The 27,890-nt window shown below is 41.2% G+C and overlaps 1 protein-coding gene and 1 pseudogene across 1 annotated transcript; both read left to right on the forward strand.

The window, feature by feature from the left end:
- LOC109464198 overlaps window positions 1-7,210 on the forward strand; it is a 34,281-nt pseudogene extending 27,071 nt beyond the window's left edge.
- Window positions 7,211-11,261: 4,051 nt separating this feature from the next.
- On the forward strand, window positions 11,262-24,031 carry LOC109464199 (galactose-3-O-sulfotransferase 3-like). The gene is made up of 6 exons (XM_019761132.1): window positions 11,262-11,272; window positions 11,661-11,923; window positions 19,986-20,215; window positions 20,927-21,205; window positions 22,799-22,972; window positions 23,822-24,031. The coding sequence occupies exons 1-6, from the start codon at window positions 11,262-11,264 to the stop codon at window positions 24,029-24,031; spliced, it is 1,167 nt and encodes a 388-aa protein (XP_019616691.1).
- Window positions 24,032-27,890: the final 3,859 nt, after the last annotated feature.

Raw genomic sequence — 27,890 nt, forward strand, 5'->3', positions numbered from 1 at the left:
ATCCCTGCGCAGTGCCAGCCGCTTGATGTACACGTTTGTGTACTGCCCTGACTGTTGGAGTGATGGCAGCGCCCTCGGAGTGGACTACGACACTCACACCGACGGCCTGCAGGGAGCGGACTACTACAACAAGTACGCCCTGTGTGCTGGTAAGGAAGCGGACTCGATATCGTTACACAACACAGATAAATCAATCAATAAATCCATGCATATTCGTCTTACTTGCTAGGGAAGTATAGCATGTAGTGGCAAAACACATATATTGATAGGATTTATAATATTGAATATATAAAGTAGACTCTAAAACGAATATAATGATAATTATCCGTTTAAAATACCTTTACATGAATGTAGCCTCTTATGAATATGACGTGTAATTGTGATCTTGCATTATAAACCACATGACATGACAATGATTTACTGTTTCAACAGACCTATACATATAAATATTTCCGAATCTTCAAAACCTCACATTTCAGTCACTACTACATGTGCACAAAGAACCTGTACTACTATCATAACTTAATGACGAAGTAGAAAGGCCGACATTTGCTCAAGAGCAAATACAGCACATTTCACTCATTATTCCTCCCATTCAAAATTTCCCCCTTCCCCATACAATCCATAGCACTCTGTATTTGATTGGGGATTACCTTTTCATACAACCCTGTATCTGTTTGATCATTCTATGTTTGATCACATTACCTCAGCAGCCAATTAGCAAGAAGAAACTACTGCCACCTGATGAGAAAGTAGGTCATATGTGCCAAATATGGTCATGCATATTATATAAGGTTAAGACCAAAAATAAAAACATTTCAAAAGCCTGTATAAAACTAAAAAGGCCGACATTTGTTCAGGAGCAAATGAAGCATGGCTTCACCGCATTCCCGATACCAAAAATGGACCTACGTATGTATCCCCTTCCCACAAAAAAAGGATTGTTCCTAAATCACCCCTGTTCAAAATGTGTTCCAACAGTCTATACCCCTTGGCAGCAATGGAATCTTCCAATGCCTTTTGCTGTTGGAACATGTAGATTGACGGGATCCATGCCACCCTGTATCTGCTTGAAGCACCCTATCGGCTAGAAGATTACAACCGCCCAACGATATCGAAAGCTGCATGCCTATTGGTTGTTGCTCTCTGCATTTTTTTCTGCTGCCTCATGCTTCATTATACGGTAAATATATGTACTTCACTATTAGTCATTGAAAACAGTCAAAAGTCCAAGATTATACAATTTGAAGGGGTGCATGCCGAAAGTTATAATGAATTGTTGTTGGCAGATATATAAAGCATACCCATACCAAATTTCAGATGATTTGGGTGTAATACTAGGTCAGGTCTCCACAGTAGTAAAGATTTTGACAAAAAATGGCCCAAACAAAAAAAAACAAAAACAATTTTAAAAGCCTCGGGAGTATTTGGTCCTACCTTCATGACAAATTTTTTTGTTATTTGGCCCCAAAATGAATAAATTGAATCCATTTCACAAAATGGCAGGAGGAGAAGAAACATGAGGGAAAACAATACATTTCTCCCATACTACAGTATAGGTTAACCCTATCTAGACCGGGGGGGGGGGGCTAAAAGTGCCCGCGCCAACTTTGATGTCACAAAGCATCTGAACGGCTAAGGCTAGAACGACCAAACTTGGTGACTTTTCCTAAAATATTGTTGGCAACAAAGGAATTCCATTCTGGACTTCCCCGCCTTCTTGCGGAGTAGGGGTAGGTAGAACATGGGCAGCTCCCAACCAAGGGTTAAATGAAATACCAAAGGCTGTATCGTTGCATTTATTTATCCTTGTTTCATTTTACTTAATATTTTTTTACCAGCGCTTGCTGACTGTTCGTACTCCCCATGTGCACACGGAATCTGTACTGACGGCGTGGCGAGTTTCACATGTAGCTGTGAGAACGGCTGGACAGGGAACAACTGTGATCAGAGTTAGTATTTGGCTGTTTCATTGACATTAAAGTGCCCTTTTCTTTTACTAACATTAAAGAGAAGCGATCGTAAGTTATTTCAAACTGTCATTGTGGTTACATTTATTACATAGTAATGAAAAGTTTTATAACAGTCTTAACAGTTGTGTAAGACCTTATTTATAATGCCTGTACTTTTAATTAGACATAGACGACTGCTTGTCCTCCCCATGTGCACACGGAACCTGTACTGACGGCGTGGTGAGTTACACCTGTAGCTGTGAGAACGGCTGGACAGGGAACAACTGTGATCAAGGTTAGTATTTCAATGTTTCATTGACATAAAATGTGCCCTAGTCAGTTATGGACATTATAGAGAGATGCCATAAGCATTTCATTTTCCAACCGCTATTTTGATTGTTATTGTAATAAGGACAAAGAACCACGATGGTTATATATGACGGTGTTCTTTTAAGTTGATAAAAATGCTTGCAGTGAAATAACTGTACTTTTTCCAGACATCGATGAGTGCTTGTCCTCCCCATGTGCACACGGAACCTGTGCTAACGTGCCAGGAGGTTACACTTGTACCTGTGAGAACGGCTGGACAGGGACCAACTGTGATCAAGGTCAGTAATTTTTCTAAAATAAACCTAAAGGAGATTGACATCAAAGGGATGGATAATAAATTGCCTTGTGAAAAATATCGCTTAAGTCTTCAATTAATAAGTATATATGCTGTAAGTGTAGCCTCTTTGATTTTTACCCTTCAAATAGAGTGAAATTTTTTGTTCATGTTTCAGATATTGACGAGTGCGCAAGCAGTCCTTGTCAGTTGGGAGGAACTTGCCTGGATCACTTGGACGGCTACAACTGTGCCTGTCCTAAAGAAACCACCGGGAAGAACTGTGAAACTGGTAAGACCCTTTTGAACAATTCTAGCGGTAGACAATATACATGTTCTTGTATCTCTCTAGTGCAACACGGTGGGAGCTTTTTTTCAAAATACCTTTTCGTATTAGGAACCAGGTCATACCAACAATGCGCTCTCAGTCGGTATTGTAATTGACTCTTTAATACCACAGCATTTATCAATTTATATACTCAGGCAATAGTTGCAAACTTTAGAAGTCTAGAATGAATCAATTTAAGCTATTTTCATTACTTCTTAGTGTACTTATATTCACTTGATTTCAATAAATCGTATCGTGCTTGGCCCAAAGTTTTCTGTAATTTGGCGAAAAGATTTTTTAAGTACTATTTCTGTACTCTAGCATCTTTTACTGGGGATTGCTACCAGTTCTCGACCTCAGCTGTCACTCATCGAGACGCCACCCAGGCCTGCAGTGCCAACAGCGGCCGCATGGTGGACGTGAGAGACCCGCAGCAGCAACAGTTCCTGGCGAACACCATCGCGGCCTCCTCTGGCGTCTCCAACTGGCTCGCCATGAAAACCGCACCGCTGCCGATTCTCTACAGTGATGGCTCTCCTGTTTTAGGTACAAATTTGTACAGACATAACTAGTGTCAAACTGATACTTTGCATACGATGGACAACGCAGAATGAGCTTGAGGATCAGATAATCTTTACATACACGGCGGTCTGTCACTACGGCATTCTTTCCCATTGCTGTGTGCGTTCGATAAAGTATCGGGTTACAAGACGCGATTTTGGGCTAACCGTAAAACATTTGAAAATAAACAAACTAGTATCGAGGGGAAATTTCATTGAAATAAAATAAAATTATCGTCTTTACATACATTTAATGGTGATTGGATGCGCTAAATGGATGATTTTTTCGTATTTCGTTAAAAAAAGTCTATAATTTTCGGGATTTCGGAGCGCCATATTTTAGCCAATCACCGAGCAAACCTGGCTACACATATTACGCAAGATCACTGATTTTTATATTTTTCGACGACTAGGAATAAGATAAAAAATCGTGCTTTAGGGATTTTTTAATTTCTGACTTTAAGTATAGTTTTTGTCGACAAATAGGTGAAAAAATCGAATTTTTTGGCTTTTTTCGCACTAAATTACCCATAATTCAAAATCAAGCGCATTTTTAAAAAATCCCAAAAGCACGATTTTCGGGACAACCCTGACAGTCATTTTGAGCCGTAAATGGGGTATGTTAGACTCTCCATGTTTCCAGGTTTGAACGAGGTTTGCAGACATGTCATATCTCCCAAAAGTGTGCATTGTGTTATTCATACAGGCGTAAAGAATCATTACAGTATTCAAGGTCTCCCAAGGATACGACAGTAGCTTTGCCACATGTTACATGTCCACAAAAAAATGATAGCGGACATGTACTATCCTGGAAACTGGTTGTATCTATAGAAAAGTGTTGTTTTTTATCTATTACGTGTCACTCAGGCAAAAGGGCTTGTTTTGCCGCTTTATTGCAAATGACCGCAGGTGACCCCGTAATGGAACGCGGGTTCGATTCGAATCGCCCAGATCGAACACCATCGAACACAGTTCGGATTCTATGAGATGTGGGAACTTTGCAGCCAAGATTTTACCACCGTGATATAGGATACTCCGCTTTTTTTTCTAAAACGGTGTCTTGGCAATAAGAACATTAACCTAATCGTTGGCTACCATTTCAACAAATTCTTTAAAGAGTTAGTAGAAATTCTTCGATCAGTGACTGTATTTTTGGAAGGTAAATTACGTACCTCCAAATTTTCGGTGTCAACTGTACACCTTGATCACGGAATTACCTAGTCACGCGAGAACACGAGACTAGGTCGAGACTTGTGTGGATCTTCTGGACTTCCCCGCCTTCTTGCGGAGTAGGGGTAGGTAGAACATGGGCAGCTCCCAACCTTCGTTAAGTCTTTACCTAGTCTCGTGTTCTCGCGAGACTAGGTCATTCCGTGAACAAGATGTACAGTCGACACCGAAAATTTGGAGGTACCTTACAAAAATACAGTCACTGATCGAATGATTTCTACTAACTGTTAATTCTACGTGACTGATAAACCTCTTCAACGAAATTCTTTAAAGTAATCATCTCAAAAATAATTTGCTTACATTTACTCCAATATTGCCTCAGTATGTACCTCTTATTGTATCCATGTCTACCTATCTAGCATCTAGGTGTTCTATCATTATTTTTCTAAAACAGGTCTGCTGGAGTGGTCCGCAGACGAGCCGTCGTCCCCGCTGGACCTGTGTGTTTTCTTGGACAGCTCCGATAACTACAAGGCAAAGACTGCGTTCTGCACGGAGCAGCACAACTACGTCTGCATGTCTGGTACGCAATAGATCATATCTTAGACATCTTCTTTACAACCTACAACTTACAAGATATCCATCTTTACAACATACAACCTTCATTAGAACAGTTAATAGCTCAGAAACAGATCCGAACTTTAGGCAGCCAAAAGGACATATCCCAGGGCAAAGTGGAAGGACGAAGTCATCTATACTTCGAGCCCTAACGCCTGAGGTCACCAGAGCCAACTGGAGGTTCTGTGCCTGGGAGAGAAATACAATAAGCATTAGTATTAACGTTTACTAATTTTTTTTATTTATATATCTGTATCTGTATCTGTATAGCCGGTATAACCGCCTTTCGGCTTAACACACCAGCTTCAATTCAGCATATGCGAAAAGTAGCCAAGATTAGTTTTAAAATTTCACTTGTGACTATTACATACTAGTATTTATCTCTAATTGCAGCTCTCAAACCGTGTGAACCAAACCTGTGTCAGAACGGCGGAAACTGCACCTCCTGCTTCGGAGACTCCACCACCTTTTGTGACTGTCTGGACGGGTTCGGAGGACTGTTCTGTGAAACCGGTGAGGAAGTCTATTACAAGCAAGTACCTAACGGAAATCCTGAATGTCGTTGGCTAATAAGATATGCTTAATGGATTAAAACTTAAAGCTTAGAAGAGGAAAAGAAGAGGGAAAACATCAAAGTAAAAGAGCTGCGACAATCTACCCATATGTATAGAGAATAAGCTGTACCTAAGACTGTATCACTCACTCTCACTCACAAAGACTGTCTACAAGATGTTATTTTGTCTCTCTGTTAACGACTTTTATAGTTAACAAGAACGGTTGTATAAATATGGACCATATACCCATTCAGGTGCCAAAATGGTGTCAGAAGTGGGATTCTCACTACTTTTAAAGCCCTCATTTTTTAACACTCACAAATTTTCTAGGTAACCTAACTTTTTTGTTGTTAAACAGACACTGACGAGTGCGCGTCCAACCCTTGTCAGCATGGCGGAACCTGCCAGGATCAAGTCAACTCTTACAGCTGCCGATGCCCAACCGGGTACGACGGAGACAACTGTGAAGTTGGTAAATATTTGCTCCTAAGTCTGTACATGCATAACTAGCATCGATGAGGAAAAGTCGATGAGTCGCCATGATGTAATGAAATGTTTTTCTAATTCTCCATATAATTCTCTGCCTCAGAAATAGACTGGTGTTCTATGGTGACCTGTCCCTTCGACTAGACCTGTCAGAATCTGGTCACCCACTTCAGCTGTCTGGGTAAGAACAACACTAGAATACATACTTATACATCACTGCTATAAGTACAGTACTACTGATGAAACCGCAGAGCCAAAGGCACATCGTCGCTCTCTTTATTCCTCTCTCTTTCCCCTTTTTTCTATCGGTAAGGCGCTAGGCTTGTGTGATTTGTTTGTTTGTTTATTTATTCGCAAATAATCAGTAAAATAGGATATGCAGGGGAAAAATAAGAAGCCATAATTGCTTGTCCGTGATCTTCCCCCCGACTAAATTAATTGACAACTGTAATAATGGTAACAAATCCAATTGTAATAACAAATAACGATAAGTAATTGAATAATTTGATCAATACGATAAGGTAACAAATCAAATAGTAACAATAAATAACAAGAATAATTCAAAACTTTATATTTAGTATATCGAAGTGGGACTTTCTCTTAAGATAAGATGCCAAATGTCGCGTCGGTGGGAAAGAAAAGTATGTGATTTTTAAGATTGCGTTTGAAGCTAATTATTTGAGCCTAAGTTCAATGGTAAGACTATTCATCAGAAGTTTGTAGTTAAAGTTAGCTTTACCCATAGAGGTCACGTATGGTGAAGAGATGTGTTTATCTTGTTTTAGCCCCGACTGTCCGGAAGTTGCAGCCCTACAAGTGCAGCAGCGCCTCCTGCCCTGCTGACATGTACTGCAAGGAGGAGAGCGGCGCCTTGTTCTCGTGCTGGGCTAACTAACCCACTGACGTCACACTTTTGTCTCCACCAGACTAACAACTCAGACAGGAAAATAGTCAAATTTAGGCAAATTGGGGAATGATTTTCTAGGTCAGGTTGGCCGCCATAGAGTTCATTTGTCCGAGTGGCAATGTTACCCTTACTGCGGGTTAACTCTCCTGGCTAAGTATTCACCCTATCTGTGCCGAATTTTACTATCCACAACCCCGTATGAAGGCCTAGTTTAGGCTGACCCGACTGGATTCGTGTGTTGTTTGAAAGTATGATTGGTTGAATATTGATTGACTAATATTGCTGGTGCGAACTTTCTGAAGTAAACTGCCCAACAGTTCTTAAGAGCGGAGTAAAATATAGTCCTAGAGTTGATTTCTATTTCATGTGTTGATTCTTCCACAGTGCACATTGTGCCGCACAGGTACCCAAAATCATGGATGTCTGCCTCCCAGTTCTAATTAGACGTGACAATAGGCAGTATGAAAATAAAGTTAAACCATTTTTATGCTTCAATGCCTTTGCAATGGTGATACCGTCAAGTATCAAAACTTTTTCTTCATAAATCGCTACACGATAGCGCTGAAGTACGCTGCTGTTGTAGATAAATTTATTAGCCATATTGAAAACAACACTGTGAAATGAATAGGAGCATATAAGCTGCAAGTAAGGATTACATTATATCTTATGGTTCAACAGTAAAATTCAGTTGTTTACAACTACATGGAAGCATTTTCAACATCGAGATGACAAACATGTAATCTGGTAATGACTAATGTTGTCAAACCGAATACTGTATTGTAACATCAAGATGTCACCCTATATGGATATCTACAATTATTAGTGATCATATTTACAGTAAAGAGCTTCACTATACAGGATTCAATCAGCCAATAAAAGAGTTTCAAAAATATTAGACCTGTTGTAATAGTCTTTAATGGTACTTTAGATGTTGTTTGAATGTTTTTTAGTCTTGACATTTAAAAATGTAGCACGTTAAATGTAGCACGTTAAAACATGGTGTGTGCCTAACAGGGTTACACATTTGTGGAGTCACATTAGTATCATAGCTAACCAATCAGGAATAGTGACATGTTGGAATGGACCGTCCCAGCTGCTGACTCAAGGTCCTACTTCAAGTCCTACTTCAAGGTCATATTGAAGGTCAAAGGTCACCAAAATGCAAAAAAATGCAAGTACTGACTGTTTCCAATATTCTCTCGCACCAAAAAAAAAACTTGTTTAATCTGGCTACTAGTATCGGTAGTCTATTCCACATAATATGGGAAGTCTATTAAAAGACAGAACTAAGTACATGTGTATACACCATAAATAAATGAGACTAGTAAAATGCCAAAATTGTGTAGCCTTAAGTAGGTGTTGATAACTCAACAATGTAGTAAGCATCATAAAGGCACTACTACTCGATTATTTCTATATTGACTTCCTAGCTATGTGCTTGTGGTGTTGTAATATGGATAGGTTTAGTGGTTTATGGAATAGGATTGGTATAACGACAGCGTTCGCAGTTTATTGTGACTTACGACCATTATTTTGCTCCAATCAGCATCTCGATATTTTGTGACCAATTCTTACATTGGCAGGTTAACATGGATACTTAGTAGTTAAATGTGACTTGCAACCAACATGCATATATCTAATCTGGCATTTTATAATAACCTGTAACTGATTATTGGAGTCGCGTGACAGCTGAACAATGGATCTAGGATTCATATTCATTATGTAATCAGATAATATTCTTCACACTTTTACCCTTAACTCGCAGAATTGTGTTAATTACATTATTAGCGGCATGAACCAAGTGAGAATTAACTGCACAGAGTCAACAGTGTACCTGGAGAAGACTGTTTGTACGGAGTTGGAGAGACAACTTTGCTTATCATAAAATGCGAAAACAAACGACAACAATGATGTGCCTGCCATCAACATATCGAGTCTGTCTCTTTTGAAAGTTGATTTGTTTTAGTAGAAATTCTTTTATCAGTGACTGTATTTGTAAGGTGAATTACGTACCTCCTAATTTTCGGAGTCGACTGGACACCTTGGTCACGGAATGACCTAGTCTCGCGAGAACACGAGTCTAGGCCGAGATCTTCTGGCCTCGCCCGCCTCCTTGCGGAGTAGGGGAATTGGGCAGGTCCCAACCTTCGTTACGATTCAACTTGGCCCGTTCCAACTGTGTTCTCGCGAGACTAGGTCATTCTTCCGTGACCAAGGTGTACAGTCGACACCGAAAATTTGAAGGTACGTAATCTACCTTACAAAAATACTGTCGCTATGCCACGCGCGACGGGATATTATGGTATCATGCAGGAATGTGAGTACAAAAAGGATGTTTTTGCTATAATCATGTCGAGTCTGTCCCTTTTAAAGTGTTGATTTGTTTGTGTTGAATCCTTCAGCGGCCTCAAAAATACACACTATGGTGCCTTGGGCCTCAGTTTGACACCTTCAACACACTACCTAAGGTGGCATGAACAGTGACATAGTTATCTGTCTGCCATGACAGTCCGACCAAAACAACACACCGTCTGACTTTTCTACTTTCTTTAAGCTGAAATCGTCCAACCTGTGCCCCCCTTTCCTCTATATTTAAGCATGCGAGAATTTTGCATTTCTGTTCTTACTAAATGTAGTACGGGTAGTTCAGTATTTACAAACATTCACGGACATACACACAACATCCTTTGTACGTACCGAGTTTAACACTTGTCGTCATGCACTGGTACCCTGTCCTGATCCAGCAGGAATGTGGATAGACAACCCGCGTACTGCCTGGCAAGTGGCGTTCAAAACTGGTTACTAGTTGAGGTCGACCACAAAAGGGTGTGCAGGTATGTCATGTTACTTTTTGAAATGCAGCTTAACAATAATGTCCTTAGGACTAGAATGAAGACCTACCCACCTACCAAGTATCTCCTTGGATGAACTTCAGGGATATTCTATCACATATGGAGGGCTCTGTGGAGGGCTGAACCCTACTGACCTTGTTTTCGTAAGAAAGGTCTCGAGCATTTGATATGTACCAATGTTGTGTCTAATTTTGCCTCTGAAAAGGCAAGAAAATGCGTCATTGAGGGTTTAAAAATACAAAATTTCCCTGGGCAGAATGTCCGGACCCCCCTACATTGACACCCTTCGACTCTAGCCAGACTCTGCAAACTCCTCTAAAGTTACGTTCTTCAAACCTTTGCTTATTTTTTGTCTCAATGTCAAAGGGCAATCAACTGTAGTGCCTCAGCACAAAAGGCACTTTTGCGCAAAGGCTGATGGGAAATGTTGGAAGGTGTAACGTTACAGGTAAATATGGCCTTAGAATAAGAAGTGACAAAGGCTATACGGAACGGTGTGAGGCCCGCCTTGTTTTGGAACGAAACAACGCGTATACGACTGTCCACCAAGGTAAGAGAAATACAAGTACGATCCTACGAACTTAACCTAAATGTAATTGTATTCTAGATAACACAAACTATACGTGTACGTGTTCATGCATGTGGTTCAGTGAACTTTGGTTAATGTCCAGGTAACAAATTCGACCGGTACTTTCGAAAAGTGTGAAAAATGAAAGTGATCGCGATTCAGTTTTAGCTCACTGAAAAGCTACTCTTCCACTCGTCTTGACAGGGAATATAGACGCCATGTACAAATATATACAGATTCACTGCACAGGGAACGTTCCCCTAGCTCTTTTCGACAGGCACAATGAACAGTGGACCACAACTTGTAATATATCATAACTATACATAGGTATAGGTAAAAGCACTGTAGGAAAACTCCTAATGCAACTAGACAACAAAACTCCTAATGTTCCTAATGCAACTAGACAAATCTTCCATCGGAAAACACATCTTTTCTATCAACTAAAAAGCGAGGAGAAGTTGAAATTATCCAATGATAGTTTTATTTTGTATCTGTTAACTGTATTTGTTTATTTTTTGTGACCTTAACTTAGCCCAGGGTAGCAAAAATGTGCAATAACGAATGAATGTCGTCACTCATCCATTATCAATATTGAGATCTTGTGGCTTTGTGCTAATTCGTATTCTCCTTAATTTACGTAGATTACGACGTCTTGATCCAGAATGGATACCAAGTGGAGAGGATTTGTGATACTTTTTCTCTTCACTGGAGTGACAGTTTATTACACCTTGGTAAGTTAACTTCAATTTACTAGTAGTAAATAATTAGTAATGTTCTTCTTCCTAACCGTGAATTTGTACAAATAACATAACGGGACGTTAGGAAAAAGAGAGGGGTGACCAGGACACACATGGTAGTTGTTAGTTGTTGCTAAGGACCGGACGCTAACCTTCTTCTGTTTTTGTAACATGGCATTTTTGGCTCTAACAACAGAACGACAGGCTTCACAAACTAGGTCCTTTCACAACATTGGGATCAACACAAGGATTCTTTAAAGGAGGACGACCACTACCTTCATTTAACAGACCAGCATTTACCAGTTGGGACCAACGTACTTGCAGCAAGCCAAGGCAGCAATTCGTCTTCATCAAAACACACAAGACAGGAAGTACGACCAGCGTCAATATTTTTCAAAGATATGTCATCTACCACAACGTGACTCCACTGATAGCAAAGGCGACGGGTTATGTGTCTTGGCCGTTCCCTCCGGCAGAGACAGACTATGTGCACACTCCCGGGGAACATTATGACGTCATGTTCGGTCACATGGTGTACAACAAAACATGGCTGCAGTCCAAGTTTCCCACCAACGCACCATACATCTGTAAGTATGCCTTTATTCTAATCGTGGAGACATGGGTGTAACACCCTGACATTACCTTTCAGTGGATTTAAGTAGCGTTCTGTTCTGCTCTGTTCTGTGATTAACTTGTTAGGCCGTGAGAGACATTCTTTGTCGACAAATGTACTGATTTTGTATTCACGCAAAAGCCACAGGAAGACTTTGATACCTTGATAGAAAATACAGAACATCAAATGGAAATTACCTACACAATACATTTCTATCTTTTAAACAAACTGCCATGTTACATCTTACGCTAGATCTAAAGTTATCGCTGTTAAACCCATTGAATGACCTTTCCTTTGATAGAATTGATATTCGGATCAGTAATTTTAGGTTCCACCCAAGAATACGTCACCTAATTTAGCCCCTAAAGCAGGGATCTAGGTGGAAAATCCACTTGCCCGAGTACATGGCAAAACGTGCAGCATTATAAACTCTAAAATAATTTCCTTGTTTGTAGTAAAAATGTATAATTTTTTAAATAAAAAGTCATGTATTTGTTTGGCAAGTGAAAGTTTGTTCGGGCAAGTACCACTTGCTACCACTTGCCCGAACCAACTTTCACTTGCCCAACAAATACATGACTTTTTATTTAAATTTTTTTTTATAATGCTGCACGTTTTATTTATCAACATAAGGCGGTTTGAGACTTGCAATGGGTTTTCTGACAAAACGGCAGTAATATAATATCATTATGGAAAAATGGTGAGTAATTTTGTTCCAAACACCATAGCGGCTATACTTCGCAGCCAAAACAATTACTTCAGGAGTCCCCTGGGCAATGGTGCAAAGACGGTGCGCCACTCCCAAAAATTGTAGCGCCACCGAAATTTTCAAATCAAGGGTCTTCTCTTCGTATTTTCGTGGATAAATAGGCATGCAAAAAACATTTTCGAAATCTTGACGCGAGTGGCGTCCATTTTCCCGTCGCCATTGTCTCTGAAACTTGTGAATGGGCGATAATCAAGTAAACAATGACCATTTCGCACGACGCTGACGAGAGAATCGCTCTCATTGGTGGAATATAAGGCACCCCGCTAGCGTTTTGAAGTTGTGTAAACAACGCTAATTGTCTGATTAGTTTGAAGCAAAGCCGTTGTCTCAAAAAATAATGTTATTTGTCACCGCCACATGCTGATGGTGCGATACGGTAGGGAATTTTCTACGGTTAGCTCGTAAACGTATCGGCTTTTAAACTTGTCCATGATGGCGGCATTTCCCATCCATGAAAATAATGTTTATTATTTATTTTTCGCCTGCTGTCGGTTTTCAAGTCCCAAAACGTCTGAAAAAGCAGAAATTTGCCCACAAAACCGGGGGGGGGGGGTGCCTGTAGCTTAAGGTAGCAGAACACGGTATTAATGCGGGGGTATAGAAAGTAGTGCAGAGAATGTTCTTGAAGGCTGGGTAGAAATCCTATGTATTAAGAGCGTCAGCCAGATGTAAATTGTGCTGTGTGGTGTAGGTATGTATCGGGTGTGAGACTGTATGATTTGAATTGTGAAGGTTTTGCGGTTCGTGTATAAGGTAGCAGAACACAGTTTTTCACCTATGGGGATTTCTATAGTTAAGGACCCGGAAGTGACTGACATCGACTCGAATAAAAATACAGTAGGGTACCATAGAAAATCACGAGAAACGAATATGTTCAAATATAGGGTACGATGTAAACAAAAAAAAAAAAGGTACAAAAAGTTATCGTTTTTTTGACATTATGCCGCCCTCTTTTAAATGGCCTCCTGCGGAGCGCACCGGAACTGCAGCCTACTCACCATGGCAGGCAGCGAAAAGGTCACGCGCATTTATACGCCGATCGATCAGCCTTCCTAATCTCAATTACGCGATATCAAAGCCGACATATTATGGTACCATACGGTAACTTGTATGTCCCGGTGTCATCCACGTTAGGCTGTGTACAAGCGGGGCAAGCTGTTTGTCGCACTCATTTCTTATCTCTACGTCATCGTCTCCGGGGGTCGCGGAGGAATACTGTGTTCTGCTACCATAAATGCGCCGAATTACGCAACTGGCTTTCCGGGTGAGTCCGCTGCAGTTCAGGTCCCGTCCGTAGAGGGCGATTTCAAAGTGTACGTTACGAGCAGATACGCCGAAAGGATTTTTTTTTTTGGTTTCTAGATATTTTGTAGTTTGTACCTTCTTCTCAAACATATTCGATTTTCGTATTTGTTAAGTGCACCCTACTATAATTTTACCGCGTCGATGTGAGTCATCTTGGGGTCCTTAACTATAGAAATCCCCATAGGGCGAAAACTGTGTTCTTCTACCTTAATCGACATAAAGCACATGGCGGCCGTCACAGGTGTTAGTTTTTAGGTCCCGAAACCCCTACAAAGTAGAAATTTGCCAACAAAACGGACGGCCGACGGGTGGAGAGGGCGCCTGCATGCAGCTGCATGACCCGTAACAAGTCAAAGGTCATAGGGCACGCGTATTGCGCAATTACTGTAAAGCGCCGATTTATCTAATATTAGGGTGTTTAAAATTGATACAATCACATTATTGATTTTTAGGAAAACAAAGGGATAGAAACTAATCAAAATTTTGTGCTGAATAATATTTTTTTCTTCAGAAGAGATATTCTTTAGAAGTTTTTTTTTCTTCAGATTTTCTTCAGAAGTGTTTTTTTCATCAGAATCCAGACTTTGACCAGACTAGACAATGCTCCATACCAACCAATTATTATGTTGAAATGGATGTGTATATTTTGTTGTAAATATACTCTTTAAATCCCTATATTTGTACTAAATTGGGCTTTATATTGATTTTCTATCTCTTTAGTTAGTCAGATTTTTAACTCAAGTTGCAGGAGAAGGCTACAAACTGCATTTCAGAAGAGCAAAATGCAACAGCTTCTCCCAATCGGGCAAGTACAGGCTAAGGGCATATTCACTTGCCCGAACAGCACTTTTACTTGCCCCGGGCAAGTGGGCAATAGGACTTGTCCAACCCTGTTTTTATTCGCTAATCATGCGCTGTTTTCTGATTTTATATCAGTTTTTTTTTTTTTATTGTGGTGGGTTTCTAGATGACTGTTAAAACTCCGGTACAATCAGGACAAGCGTACAATCAGAAAACAGCACAGGATAAGCCAAAGGGCCCGCCAAGAAGCCTGCCTACTAGGAAGGCTTCTTGGTGGATTACTTATTATCTAAAGTTGTATCAGATTGCTGTTTTTGTATTGTATATATTGTATCTTAAATATGATAAGATAAATAAATTTTTCTTGAAATGTTAAATATGACCTACTTCCGAGGACTTCTTCTTCTTCTTCCTCTGAGTGACCGCTATCGTCATGTCGATCATTCTGTCACTAGGGGAGAGGTCACCAGTCAAGAGTTCAAAACAATTTAGAGGCCCTTGCCACAAATGTTTCAGTATTTGTGGCCTCCACTGTAGACTGAGGTAGAGAGTTCCAATCTTTAACTGTCCGTGGCAGGAAAGATGCTGCTCTATACTGAGTCCTGCCCCAGAGTTGCTGGTCATGCCCCCGTCTCTCACGTCGTGGGGCAGGGTGGATTTTGCCCCTGAGCCCATCTGTACAGACCTTGTTGTGTTGAATTTTGTACAGCATGGCAAGCCGTGCAGTCTTCCGACGTGCTTGGAGACTGGGCCAGTTAAGTTCCTCTAGCATCTCTGTGGGGCTTGAGGTGTGCCTATACCGTCTTAACACAAAACGAGCTGCCCTCCGTTGAACTGCCTCTAGTCTGTCAATGTCTTGTTGGATATGAGGGTCCCATACAGTGGCCGCATATTCTAGTATGGGGCGTATGTAGGTCTTGTAGGCCATCTCTTTAATACCTCTAGAACTGATCTTCAAGTTTCTCTTCAAGAAACCCAAGGACTTGTTGGCTTTGTTGCATAAGTTGTTAATGTGTTCTTTCCAGGTAAGGTCTTTCGTGATGGTAACTCCTAAATACTTAACACTAGGGACCGTCTCCAAGGTATGTCCATGGAGTTGGTAGTCATGCTGGAAAACACTCCTACTCCGAGTCACACGAAGGGTCTGACACTTTCCAGGATGAAACATCATGTCCCACTTTTGCTCCCACTCAGCAAGTCGTTCCAGGTCACGTTGGAGCACTTCCTGGTCTTGAGTAGAAGTGATGGTGTTGTATGCGGCAGTATCATCAGCAAATAGGCGTGATGATGAGGTAAGGACTGACGGCAGATCATTGATGTAGATCAAAAATAACGAAGGCCCCAACACTGACCCTTGTGGGACTCCCGATTTCACACTAACAAAGTCGGAACGTTCACCATTGACTACCACCGCTTGGGTTCTGTCAGTGAGGAAAGCTGTAATCCATGCCCGGATTTCACCACGGATGCCGTAGTGGTGGAGTTTATGTTGTAACAGGCTGTGGTTGACCTTGTCGAAGGCCTTAGCAAAGTCCATCACTAGGACGTCCGTCTGGCGCCCACTCACCATGTTCTCAAACAGTTCTTCCGTAAATTCCAGGAGTTGTGACTCACAAGACCGTCCTCTTCTAAAACCGTGTTGCTGGTTACACAGAAAACCATGATGTTCTAGGTGATCCATCATAGTGCTGGTCAAGATGTGCTCCAGCACCTTACAACACACGCTCGTCAGTGACACTGGGCGGTAGTTTCCTGCATCATACTGTTCTCCTTTCTTAAACACTGGGGTAATGTGGGCTGTTTTCCAATCAGATGGTAAAGTTCCAGTTCTCACTGAAGATTGGAAAACAATGGTGAGCGGTACTGCAATCTCAGGTGCTAGCTCCTTGAAGACCCTCGGTGAAATGTTGTCTGGGCCAGGTGCTTTTGAAGGCTTAAGATTCAATAGTAACTTCTTAACCCCCTGGACTGAAATGTTGACCTTATCAAGAATAGGATAGTCCGCTGGTGGCATATTACACTTTTCCTGAAATTCTTCTGTAGAATAAATTTTGCCATCCCCAAACACTGAATGAAACTGCCTATTCAAAATGTCTGCTTGGCCCTTGGGATCGGATACAAGACGCCCTCCGTCCTTAAGGGCAGCAATGCCAACGTTGGACGATTTCTGATGCTTTATGTATGTCCAGAACTTCTTATTCCTGTCCAACTGCTCAAGGTTACTTTCTTCAAAGACACTATCCAGGTAGGACCAATAAGCTCTTCGCAGCTGTCGTTGTACTTCTCTGCGAAGTTTCTTATACTGGACCTTGAGGTCTTGTGTACCTTGCTTACGCATTTTCTTGAAGACACGGTCTCTTCTCTTAATAAGTCGGTGTAGGACTGGGGTTATCCAAGGCTTATTCTCCTTTGTCCGGGCCTGCTTGTGGGGGATGAACTCTTTGACAGCTGCCTGGACAGTGTCCTTGAAAGTGGACCACAGCTCTTCTGTTGATGCAGTGTCTTTCAAGAGTTGCATCCGTTCTGTAAGGTCTGCCATGGATTTCCTGATACCATCCCAATCTGCTTTCTTGTAAAGTGGTAGGAGTCTAGGAGCCTGCTTCCTCTTCTGGGGGTGGACAATCACTTCGCAGAAGACCCGGTAATACTTCTACCCGTGGTATCAACTGAGGGTTATTTGTAACAATCAAGTCCAATGTGTTCTCTCCCCTTGTGGGCCTGTCCACCATCTGCTCCAAGCCGTGATCACTAAGTATGTCAATAAACATGTTATGGAGACCGGGGTATCTGGGCTTTGGCTTCATCTGCATTGCTGACCAATCCCAGCAGGGCAAGTTCATATCCCCTCCAATCACAAGATGAGCATTGGGAATCTGTGCTGCTTTGCTGACTGAAATGTTGAACCCTTCCAGGCTAACTCGGTCTGACACATCGGGCCTGTAGTAGGCACAGACGTACAGGGACTTGCGGCCTTGCAGCTTTACTCTAACCCAGATTACTTCACAGCCATCCACCTGTAACTCTGGTACATCACTACTATTGAGCGTTGTGCGCACTGCCACAATTACTCCCCCACCATTCTTGTTACGATCCCTACGATATGCCCTGTATGTGTCCGGAAGTATCTCAGAATCATACACAGTAGCATCTAACCAAGTCTCAGTGGCAATGATAATGTCAGGTCTCACACTGTCAATCATGTTCAGGATGTCAGCTTTCTTTCCAGGTGATGACTGCAGGTTTAAGTTCACCAATCTAAGGGGCATTTTTATTTGTTTATCCTGTTGATTTATTCTTGTTGGAGTAGATGAGTGGAGTGGACGTTTCATTTGAAGCTCGGTAGGAGTCGAACAAGAATTTATGGAGGCATCTGAATGTGTCATCCCTGACTGTGATTCTTGCTCTACTCCATATAAGTCAAAAACTGTCTTACTGTTCGGGTTCCCACAGATGGCACAGTGCCAGGAGAAGTTGTCTCCGAGATCCTCATGGTGCTGGTAAAGTTCTGTATCCATGCTCTGGCAGTGGGCATGAAACCACTGTCCACAGGTGTCACAAGCCAGTCCTCTGTCATCCCAGCCCACTGTCCGGTCACAGGTTCCACACATCCAAGATGAGTGAGACTGGGAGCCAACAGGAGCTCCGTGTACAGCTTCCTCAGGGCCTGGGTTGGGTTCTGGTGCGTAGGAATTACTTAGTAAAATGCTGGCAAGATACAAGAGGACAAGTCGTTGTCTACAGAAGCTTGGGAGGGTAGCAGACTTCCGGGTCGACGAACGAGTGATGGACTCCACTAAGACACAGTATGAGACACCCATAGTACGGAACAAAGTCTTGTCAGAAAAACTAACTGTGTCCAAGATCACATCCTTGGGTGAAGTTGCATCAACTTTGAGGGTTTTGTAACTGAAGACGATGATAACGATCGCAGAGAGTGTAATGTTGGCTGAGAACATGTTTCAAACGCTCCACCGGAGGTTTTCCTCAAAAGTAGTCTCTAAATAAGAAAATTCCATATACTAGAGTCCAATTCAGGATGTCTCAGTCTTCTAGAGGTCACAAAACGAATAGTATAACAAAAGAAAACGTCTATAAACTCAAAAATAAAGATCATCCGAGTGGGAGGGGGGCGTCATGCCTTGACATCCAGTCTAACGATATCTCTTCCTAACTAATAAACAAAAATCAAAAATGGAAACAAAAAAGGACTCTAAACCCTATCTATTACTCATCTGGTACACATGATGGCCTCTGGAATCCTCCCCCGCTGAGGATTAGGATGGATTTAAATCCCCAGGGCTGGAGGACCCAAAAAGGCGGCCATCTTGGCTGGTGACCTCTGACCTCTCTGACAACCACATGAGAACCAAACAATTGGCCAAACTTTACAAACATGCAAATTTAAAGCACATATGATTATGTATCTGTTATTACATTTTGCAAGGAAAAAAAATCACCATCTTTGGAGTTACAGCGCTTCAAAAATGGGCAGAAATAGGGATATTTCAAAAGCCCAAACCCTGTATTGTATAGGAATGCCCAGACCTTTAAAACGGACCTCTTGAAAATTTTAAATCTATTTTAGAAAAGCAGATACGTTGGACATTTCAGCACAGTTTTTGTCTTTCCGATATATTCAAGCATTTGTTTGTAATCGCGTCCTAAACTTTGGCAATTTTCATGTTTCTGGCATGCCCACATCAGGGAAAATGGCCCCAAAACATGTTTGGGCTCTTACCATGGCAACGATCGGTGTGGAGCAGAGAGAAAGCTATTTTCAGGAGTTTTGGGCCAAGTACTATCACTGTGCAAAATATGAGCAAAATCGATTTTTTTATCCCTGCCACCATTGTTTGATCCTTACAGACATTTGCTCTTAATTTACATCATCAATATCTGCCTGTGTTTATTTCGTTTTCAGTCATATTTACCACAAGTTTGAATAGTCCTATCATTTAATCAAGCAGGTTGAATAACCTCCTTGATTTAATGCAACTGATGTATAGAATATCCCAATAAACTTGCAGATTACATACCTCCTGGTCCGAGCCGAACGCTCTTTCTTAACGCCATACGGCACAATGTGACTTGGTGTAGACCAATTATTTTAAAACAATGTTAAGGCATTGTTCAAGATTGTTTTTTCTTGCCTGAAATATAGCTCTCATTCGAGAACCTTTAAGTCACCTGAAGTCGTGCATGAGCTTCTACAGTCTTCCTAAGCTACTAAAGATCACTTCTACAAACCCCATCAAGACCTTCCTGCAAAACCCGTGGAAGTACAAAAACCTGTCTGAGGCCTACTTCAGCTTCTGTAAGGTGACCTGGGACGGCACCAGAAACCACTTGGCTTTCGACTTGGGCTACCCTACTGAGGGAGCCGATGATATGGTAACGTATCGTGAATTATTGTCATAAGAATGTCATAACGGTTTAAAATCTTCGTTCCAACATTGAATATAACTTATTTTGTTAACATCAATAAACATCAATTAGTTTCATACCTCAATGTCAGTACATGAAATACAGCAAGATACAGATTTTGCATTATAGAATGGATGAAACGTCGTTACCATACTTTTATGCTCTCACAAGCTAAGTACAGGTTGAAAGTAGAAATGAAATATAATGATAATAAATAACTGCTGTATGATAAATAAAATATACAGATATATGTTACTACATGCATCAACTGCTATGTTTAGTTTTAACTTCTTCTCGCCTCTTATTACCTCTGTAGATACATGCTATCTAATTATGAATGTTTAAAACTGGGAAACTGATCCATATATACAGGATATTTCTCTCTTGTCTGTATAATGCACAGTCAACAACAAAATGACATTCTCCCTCAATTTATCTGAATTACAGATTCCTTTTTTGTCGAGGAATTTAGTAATGTCAGCCTTTAAATATGGGGTTTGTAACTTCGACTTTTTTTGGAGAATGTTTTTCAATGGGAATGAATGTGGCCTTAAACATAAAAATACCAAAAAAAAACATAAAGGACAAAAAAATAGTGATGACCCTCGACCCAACATCTACGTATGTATATCTGATGAAATATTTCTTTTTTCTCTACTTCTTATAAATTCTAAACAGGAAGCAGCTGAAAGATACATCAAAGAATTAGAATACGACATGACGCTAGTGTTGTTGCTGGAGCACCTTGACGAGTCTCTGGTTCTCCTAAGACGTCTCATGTGTTGGGAGATGCAAGACGTCTTGTACGACACCGCGCCGAAGAACGTCAAGAATTACTCCTATAAGTCCTACAACCCCACCCCGGAGGAGCTTGCCAACCTCCGGAGGTGGAAGGCTGTGGATTACCGTCTGTACGACACGTTTAACAGGTCCTTGTGGAGGAAGATAGCAGGACAGGTAAGGGAACAACAACATACCGGGTCAGTCTCAACCAGACTCCTTAAAAATCGGTCTAAACAGAGAAATGTAACTGGCCAGGGGGGGTAGCCGGTCATAGGAGGTCCAATTTGCCTACATGGCCGGCTACCTCCCCTGGCCAGTTACATTTCTCAGTTTAGGCCGATTTATACTATTTATCCAGCCTGCAAAGGAGTCTGGTGGAGATTAATACCGGATATATATATAGTGGATCTGTGGATGAGGAAATGCATTTTATCTGACAGTTCCCTCAATACGAGTTTGAAAAAAAATGTGCATGTGTTACAAAAAAAGAGATGAACATTACAGCAAAATTGTTGCTTTTACTTCCAGAAATAAGGAATTGGTTGTCGCAATAATAAATCGGAAATTCAATACTTTCATAAAGTGTTTTGGGGTTTTGTTATTATTGGATTGTATGATGTAATTACCTTCATGAAAAATGGAGGTATTGTTTTTGGCGTGTCTGTCTGTCTGTCTGTAAATGAATGAATGAATGAATGAATGGATGTGTGTGTGTGTGTGTGTGTGTGTGTGTGTTTCTGTTTCCGCACATTTGTAGTCAGCATAACTTCATAACGCCTTTCTGAATTGTGATGATTTTTGGTTTGCTGGTAGATTTTAGGAAGACGATGGTCAAGGTCAAGTATGGGCCTGCTGGTGGATGACCTTGGTACTGTAGCAGAACTTCCGTTTTTTTCTATCTTTTGTTCTGAACATGATATGGTCTTGACTTTTTGGTATCAAATAGCTTGTCCTGTCAGGAATGAGTGGTAGGAATTTAGTTTCCCTAACAGCTTATTCTGGAACTGCTGGGGACTTTCTGGCAAAATGTTTAAAAGCCAATAGTCCAGATAGGAACAACGTATTTTCATCCTTTTTGGTGTGTAGGTAGCTGAGAGAGATTTGTACATAATTAAATTCAAATCATGCAAATGAGTACTTAATTTGCATAATTAGTGAGGAAATTCTTTGATTACAGTGTTTAATGTAATAGTACTTTATACATGTATTTAATCTGTGGCAGGCGAAAAATCAACAGATACCAATTATGCAAATGACGACCTAATATGCATAATAAATGTAAAATTCTGTGACGCCTTATTGGTGAATGATCGGAATTTTATACCTTGTGACATGTGTAAGTTTCTTAAAGGTTAACACCACTATGCATGTTATGTTAATGTTGGGTAATTTGCATAACTAATGAGGACATGTTGAAATAAAGTATGACAAACGAATTTCAAACGAACTAGATTATGCTAATGACCTTATTTTCATTGTCACTGAGACAATGAGACAAAAACATTTAAAAAGACTTATATATTTCATGGAGGTATGAAATCTCAGAATTCTTGTCTAATTGTGTATTACACCACTTCTGTTCTCGATCAATCAATCTATCGTTTAATTAATCAATCAATCAATCGATTGATCAATCAATAGTATTGTCAAATAAACTTGGACATGACACAGTCCAACTCATAAGTCAGCCACCCAAAACGATACTCTAATACCCGGAAGTAATTATGCCTTATTGTCTTTCTCGTGAATCATTTCTCGACCACCCAGGGACCAGATTTCTACCGTGAGCTCCACCACTACCGGGAACTGAAACAGAACATCAGCTGGTTCTGCCATGGAGAGCAACACAGGAAATCTAACCTCACACTCACTGTGAAAACTTCCCAGTGGAGTCCGCAGTTTGTCGTTGATGCCAGATATTGCAAGGAAATAGCTACAACGGTACGTACAATTTTCATAATTTTGGACTAGGTGCACTTATATGTTACATAAAGGTGGTGCATAGAAAAAATATAAAGTAAAGTAGAATTTCAACAAAGCATATCTATTAATCTTGAATCTAAAAGCCTATTGCTAGCCAGACATTTTAACCAATGGACAAAAGTAAGGTTTTAATGTGTTCTTTGTATGTGCAGATGGGGCTAGGTAAAGGTAAAAGTCAGGGAATTGCTGTATACAAGTGCACAATAGTTCCTTTACGTACGTAATCTTATACAAATATCTTGGTGCACAGATGCACTAACTAATAGTCAAAATTTAGGTGCACAGCTACAATTTTAGGTGCAGAAATGTGCATATGAACGCAGTATTTCCAGCACTGCAATAAAAACAACATTTCTTTAATTTTTTGGCTTAATACATGAAGGAATTGTGTTTGGTCTGTCTGATTGTTTTTGTGTCTGTCCGTCTGCGTGTATTTTTTTCCGCATATTGGTGGAAAGCCTGCATGGGTTGTAATGATACTCACAGGAAGTCTTGAGAAGACGAAGGCCGTGGTCAAAGGCCTCCTGGCGGATGTGATACGTACTGCAGCAGACATTGCGGTATAAAAGTAGAATGGTTAAAGTCTTCCGTTTGCATTTGTGGCGGATCTACGGTGGCCAATTGTCAGTGGCCAATTTGACAGTGCCTTCTAGTTTGGTTTCAGCTTTGCCACCAAAAGACTTGTTTGGACATTAATTGTTTTACTGTACTACAAAACCACCGCAAATTATTGTTTATTTACCCACCGTACAAAAGTTCAGTCCTCGAAAAAATACAAATCAACCTTTCTTCTTTTTCTTTTTGCAGTCATTGGACATGATGAGGGAAATACGACAGAAGGAATCATTTAAAGTGGACAAACGGTGGGAAATCGTCTTGCCGGTTATAAACGTACTTTCAATCATCGAAGGACGGCCAACCTTCAAATACAAGATTGAACGGATGGAATATCAGAAAGAATTGCGTAGGAAAATACCAAAACGAAAGACACATAAGAAGAAAAGAAATCATGGATAGACATATTAGGTAGATCGCTACGTCCTAGTTTGTCTTTATTTATCTAAAGATATTTTATTAGATGTTGAAAATTGATTGTATGCGATTTAAACCTCATCTATCTACCTTAAGTAGCTTAGTGTCCATTATCCTTTAGAGCTACGGCTACGGCTATTTAGACAGCCCTGGTTACTACTTCTGCTCCGAATGGAGTCCGCCCAGACCACAAAAGACACTGGACTGAGATCCTTGCGATTGCACCCCTGGCTGTGAAAAGAGAATAGCCAGTCCCACCTATAAGAATGGAAACAAAAGTCCGTATGACTCAAATCTCTGTAAAGTAATCATTGTGTTTGTGGTTCCTAAAAGATAATGTACACGTGAATTAGATTTACGAGGAAATGGCGGCGTATGTAGCTTTGTTAGCGCGTACTTAACGTTATATCTGTCTCAAAATATTTGAATGCAAGAATGCAAGCATCCTAGAAGACCTACAGAAAGCAGATGTTGTCTTCTCAGTCGGCCATTGATGCACGACGACTACACACATGAGCTAAAGCAAGGAAAACTACAGCAGCTCGAGTTCTTGCCTAAGCCGTCTGGCATCTTCATCGAGGCGAATATGGAACCACCTAAAGAAGCCAACACAAGATACAGAGTGATTCTGTCGATCGGCAGGGTCAAGGGTATTTAAAGGCTACGATCTTTCAGCGCTGGCAGTGAGAGATGTGATCAACGAACTACCCAACACAAAGTGACGACTCTGCGGTATCAAGAAAGAGGACTTTAAAGTAACCCAGGAGATCATCAACTCTTTGAGTACTGCACACAGAAAGAGCTGTGCAAAAAAATGGGAAGGGCGGATGTCGTCCTGATGCCGTCAAGCTCAGAGCCATTCGGACTGGTTGGTCTGGAGGCCATCGCTGCAGGTGTCCCCACGGTTATCTCCAGCAAGTCTGGGCTTGCAGAGTTCTTGAATGCCCGACACGACATCGAGCTTGATGAGAACTCCAAGCGCCCGATTGTAGAGTTCAGTGGCAATGACGAAGAGGATGCAGCCAGACTGGCTTCGCGCATTAAGGAGATACTGAAGAGGAGAGGCCCGGCTGCTAAACGGCTCAAGCAGAAACTTAAGAATTCCGAATACTAGGCTGAGTCACAAAGGAGGATTTTGGAAGCATTTGGACTTAAAAAGTAATCTGCAGTCGTGCGAAGGCAATTTGCCACACTTTACATAGTTCATCGAGACTATAATTGGCAATGTTATGAGGTGGTGGAACAGGTAGTATATAGAGTCCTACTACGTATCTCCTGGTGAAGATTTGAGTATTAGGTGTTCTTTGTAGTAAGTCTTCTAGTATAGCAATTTGTAAGGGAGGTTTAAGTACATAGCATTCAATTATATCTGATAACCATTTCAAACATTTATGTTTTGTAAAAGGAGTGGTTTTGAATTAGTGGTTTGAAGTAGAATAAAAAGAATTTCCATCACCCCAAATCAATACCCTAGTCTCCGTTCCACTGTAAGATTGCCATATTATATATCGTACCTAAGAGGTACTTCACCTTTCTTCCAAGTTAATATTTCAATGCCAGGAAACAAACCCATGTTGGTCTGCCACATACAGTTACCTTCACATTACTAACTTCTATATTCACCTTCCTTTACTCCATTCTTGTTTCATTATATCGGACTCCCCATCCTGAATCACAGCTTCCGTGGCCTAACTTCTTTCTTTCCAGGCCCTTTTCCCCTCATACCGGACTCCCAGTCCAACTTCACAAAATTTCCGTGGCCTAATTCCTTCCTTTATACACCATCCATGCTACTTATAAGATTTGACTCCAAGTCCTCCATTACACATCCTATTTCTTCAATTCTTAACATGTTAATCCGGCAACATTCCTTCCGTCCTTATTCTGTTAATCTAGTTAAAATCCCAACCTAACATGTCGGGGCAAACATTGATAAAGAGGAAAACACATAGAAGCTACACATCAATCCTCACAGATAGAATGATCCTACCTAGATAAAAAAAAAATCCTTCACCTGCTGCCAGTGGTTTCCTTGGGAGTGAGGGGCAGCGGCTTGGTCCTGGACTGGTACGGCCTATGGAGCAACTTGTGGTGCTTGAGGCTGTTTAATGAAGTAGAGTAAGTTATATGCCACCCCCTTTGTCTACCCCGATCGTCACACACCGACGTTACCTACACTGCCAATGATACACAATGCTTAACACAAATTCAAACCCAATACAAACATCCACATAATCTACCTGTAGCGCCCGCGGGTTAGCCTGACCCTGTCGCAATCCTACACGCTGCCGTGCCGCCTGCACCCCGAGGGCGGAGGTGCGCCGTCGTGTCTTCTTGGTCTCTGCGCCATCCTCTATCCAGTAACACCCCGCTCCGGTTATGCACTCTTGGTCTGCAGGTCTACCTCGTGGTTCTCTCTGGCCGTGTCTATACGGAATCACCCAAACCGCGATTCGGGTAACTCACATTCCTCACATCTGGTCTACGTGCCACACACACCTGCAAAACCGTGTCCGAACATAATGCCCTTGAGCTACATTTATTGCTGTTTGATGATAACACGCAAGGCGGCGTGTTATTTATGTCAGAGGTCAACGACCTGCTTGCTGATGCCCCCCTCCCAGCGTATCTCGGCCGAATGCCGACGTGGTCCCGCCAGAGGCGGTGAAGCTCTCCCTAGAACGGACACATTATTTGACCATTACTGCTCTTTAAGTTGCTGCCACGTAAACGTTGGTATTTCATATAAAAAAAAAGAAATATCACTCCGTAATCCATGACCATGCGAAGTCACATTGAAATCACATTGCGTTCAGACGCAAATCGCGATGCGGGAAAACCGATTCGAAACCACCTCTAGAAGTGGCTTGGGATCGAGGCGCTTTCAATGTGATTTCGGAGCGTTCAGACGGAGCCACGTGAAACCGGCTTCGGGGTAAACCACATGTAAACCGCCTTGGGTGATTCCGTTTAGACACGGCTTCTGTCTTCTATCTCCACCTGCCCATGAGCTCATTACTATACACCACCTGTCTATTTCACCTGCCTTAGGTTAATCTATTTGCGCTCCCTTACATTCCACGAGGGATTACTTTATTAACATTTTTTAGGATGTTCTTGGTCTCGCGGTAAAAAAACGAGGAAAAAAAATCATGCTTACAGGGATCATTACTTGGATAGTCTCCGTGTATCCAAGAATGTACGTTTGCACCAGAATCGGTTCTGGATACGCCTGGACTTTGAACTTTGGAGTCCTGACGTCCGTGTGTCAGCAGCTGGGACGGTCCATTCTATTACGACTTCTCATGATTGGTTGGCTTATTTCAAAACATACTGATGTGTCTCCACCAATGTATAAACCTAGAGGGCACACACCATGTTTTCAAGTGGTACAGTTCCTTTGAAAAAATTCTTATGGACTAAAAATCATCCATACAATCTTTTCTAGACCTGCTTCCAACAGTCTTACGTCTAAAGTACAATTAAAACGATCACAACAAGACTTAATAGTTTGCAACTCTTTAATTGGCTAATTGAATCCTCTACTGTGAAGTTCGGTAAAGTAAACATGTTTACCGATTGTAAATATCCACACCTGCATGTTACATAACTGTAGCTCTACTGAATTCCTTTTGGTTGTATGAAAATATTAACAAAATTATTTGCAAATCATCTAGATATTAAAAATACATCTAATATAGTTGTAACTCACTAAATTTTACTATTGAAATTGAGATATAATTTAATCCGTACTCGCGGCTGTTTTATTTAATCAACCTGGCCATCTAAATTTGTCTACAGAACTGTCGGTTAGCGATGTATTAAGTTAAATGTTTGATACTGC

This window comes from Branchiostoma belcheri, unplaced genomic scaffold, assembly GCF_001625305.1.
Source record: "Branchiostoma belcheri isolate BF01 breed outbred unplaced genomic scaffold, Haploidv18h27 scaffold134, whole genome shotgun sequence".
NCBI lineage: Eukaryota > Metazoa > Chordata > Leptocardii > Amphioxiformes > Branchiostomatidae > Branchiostoma > Branchiostoma belcheri.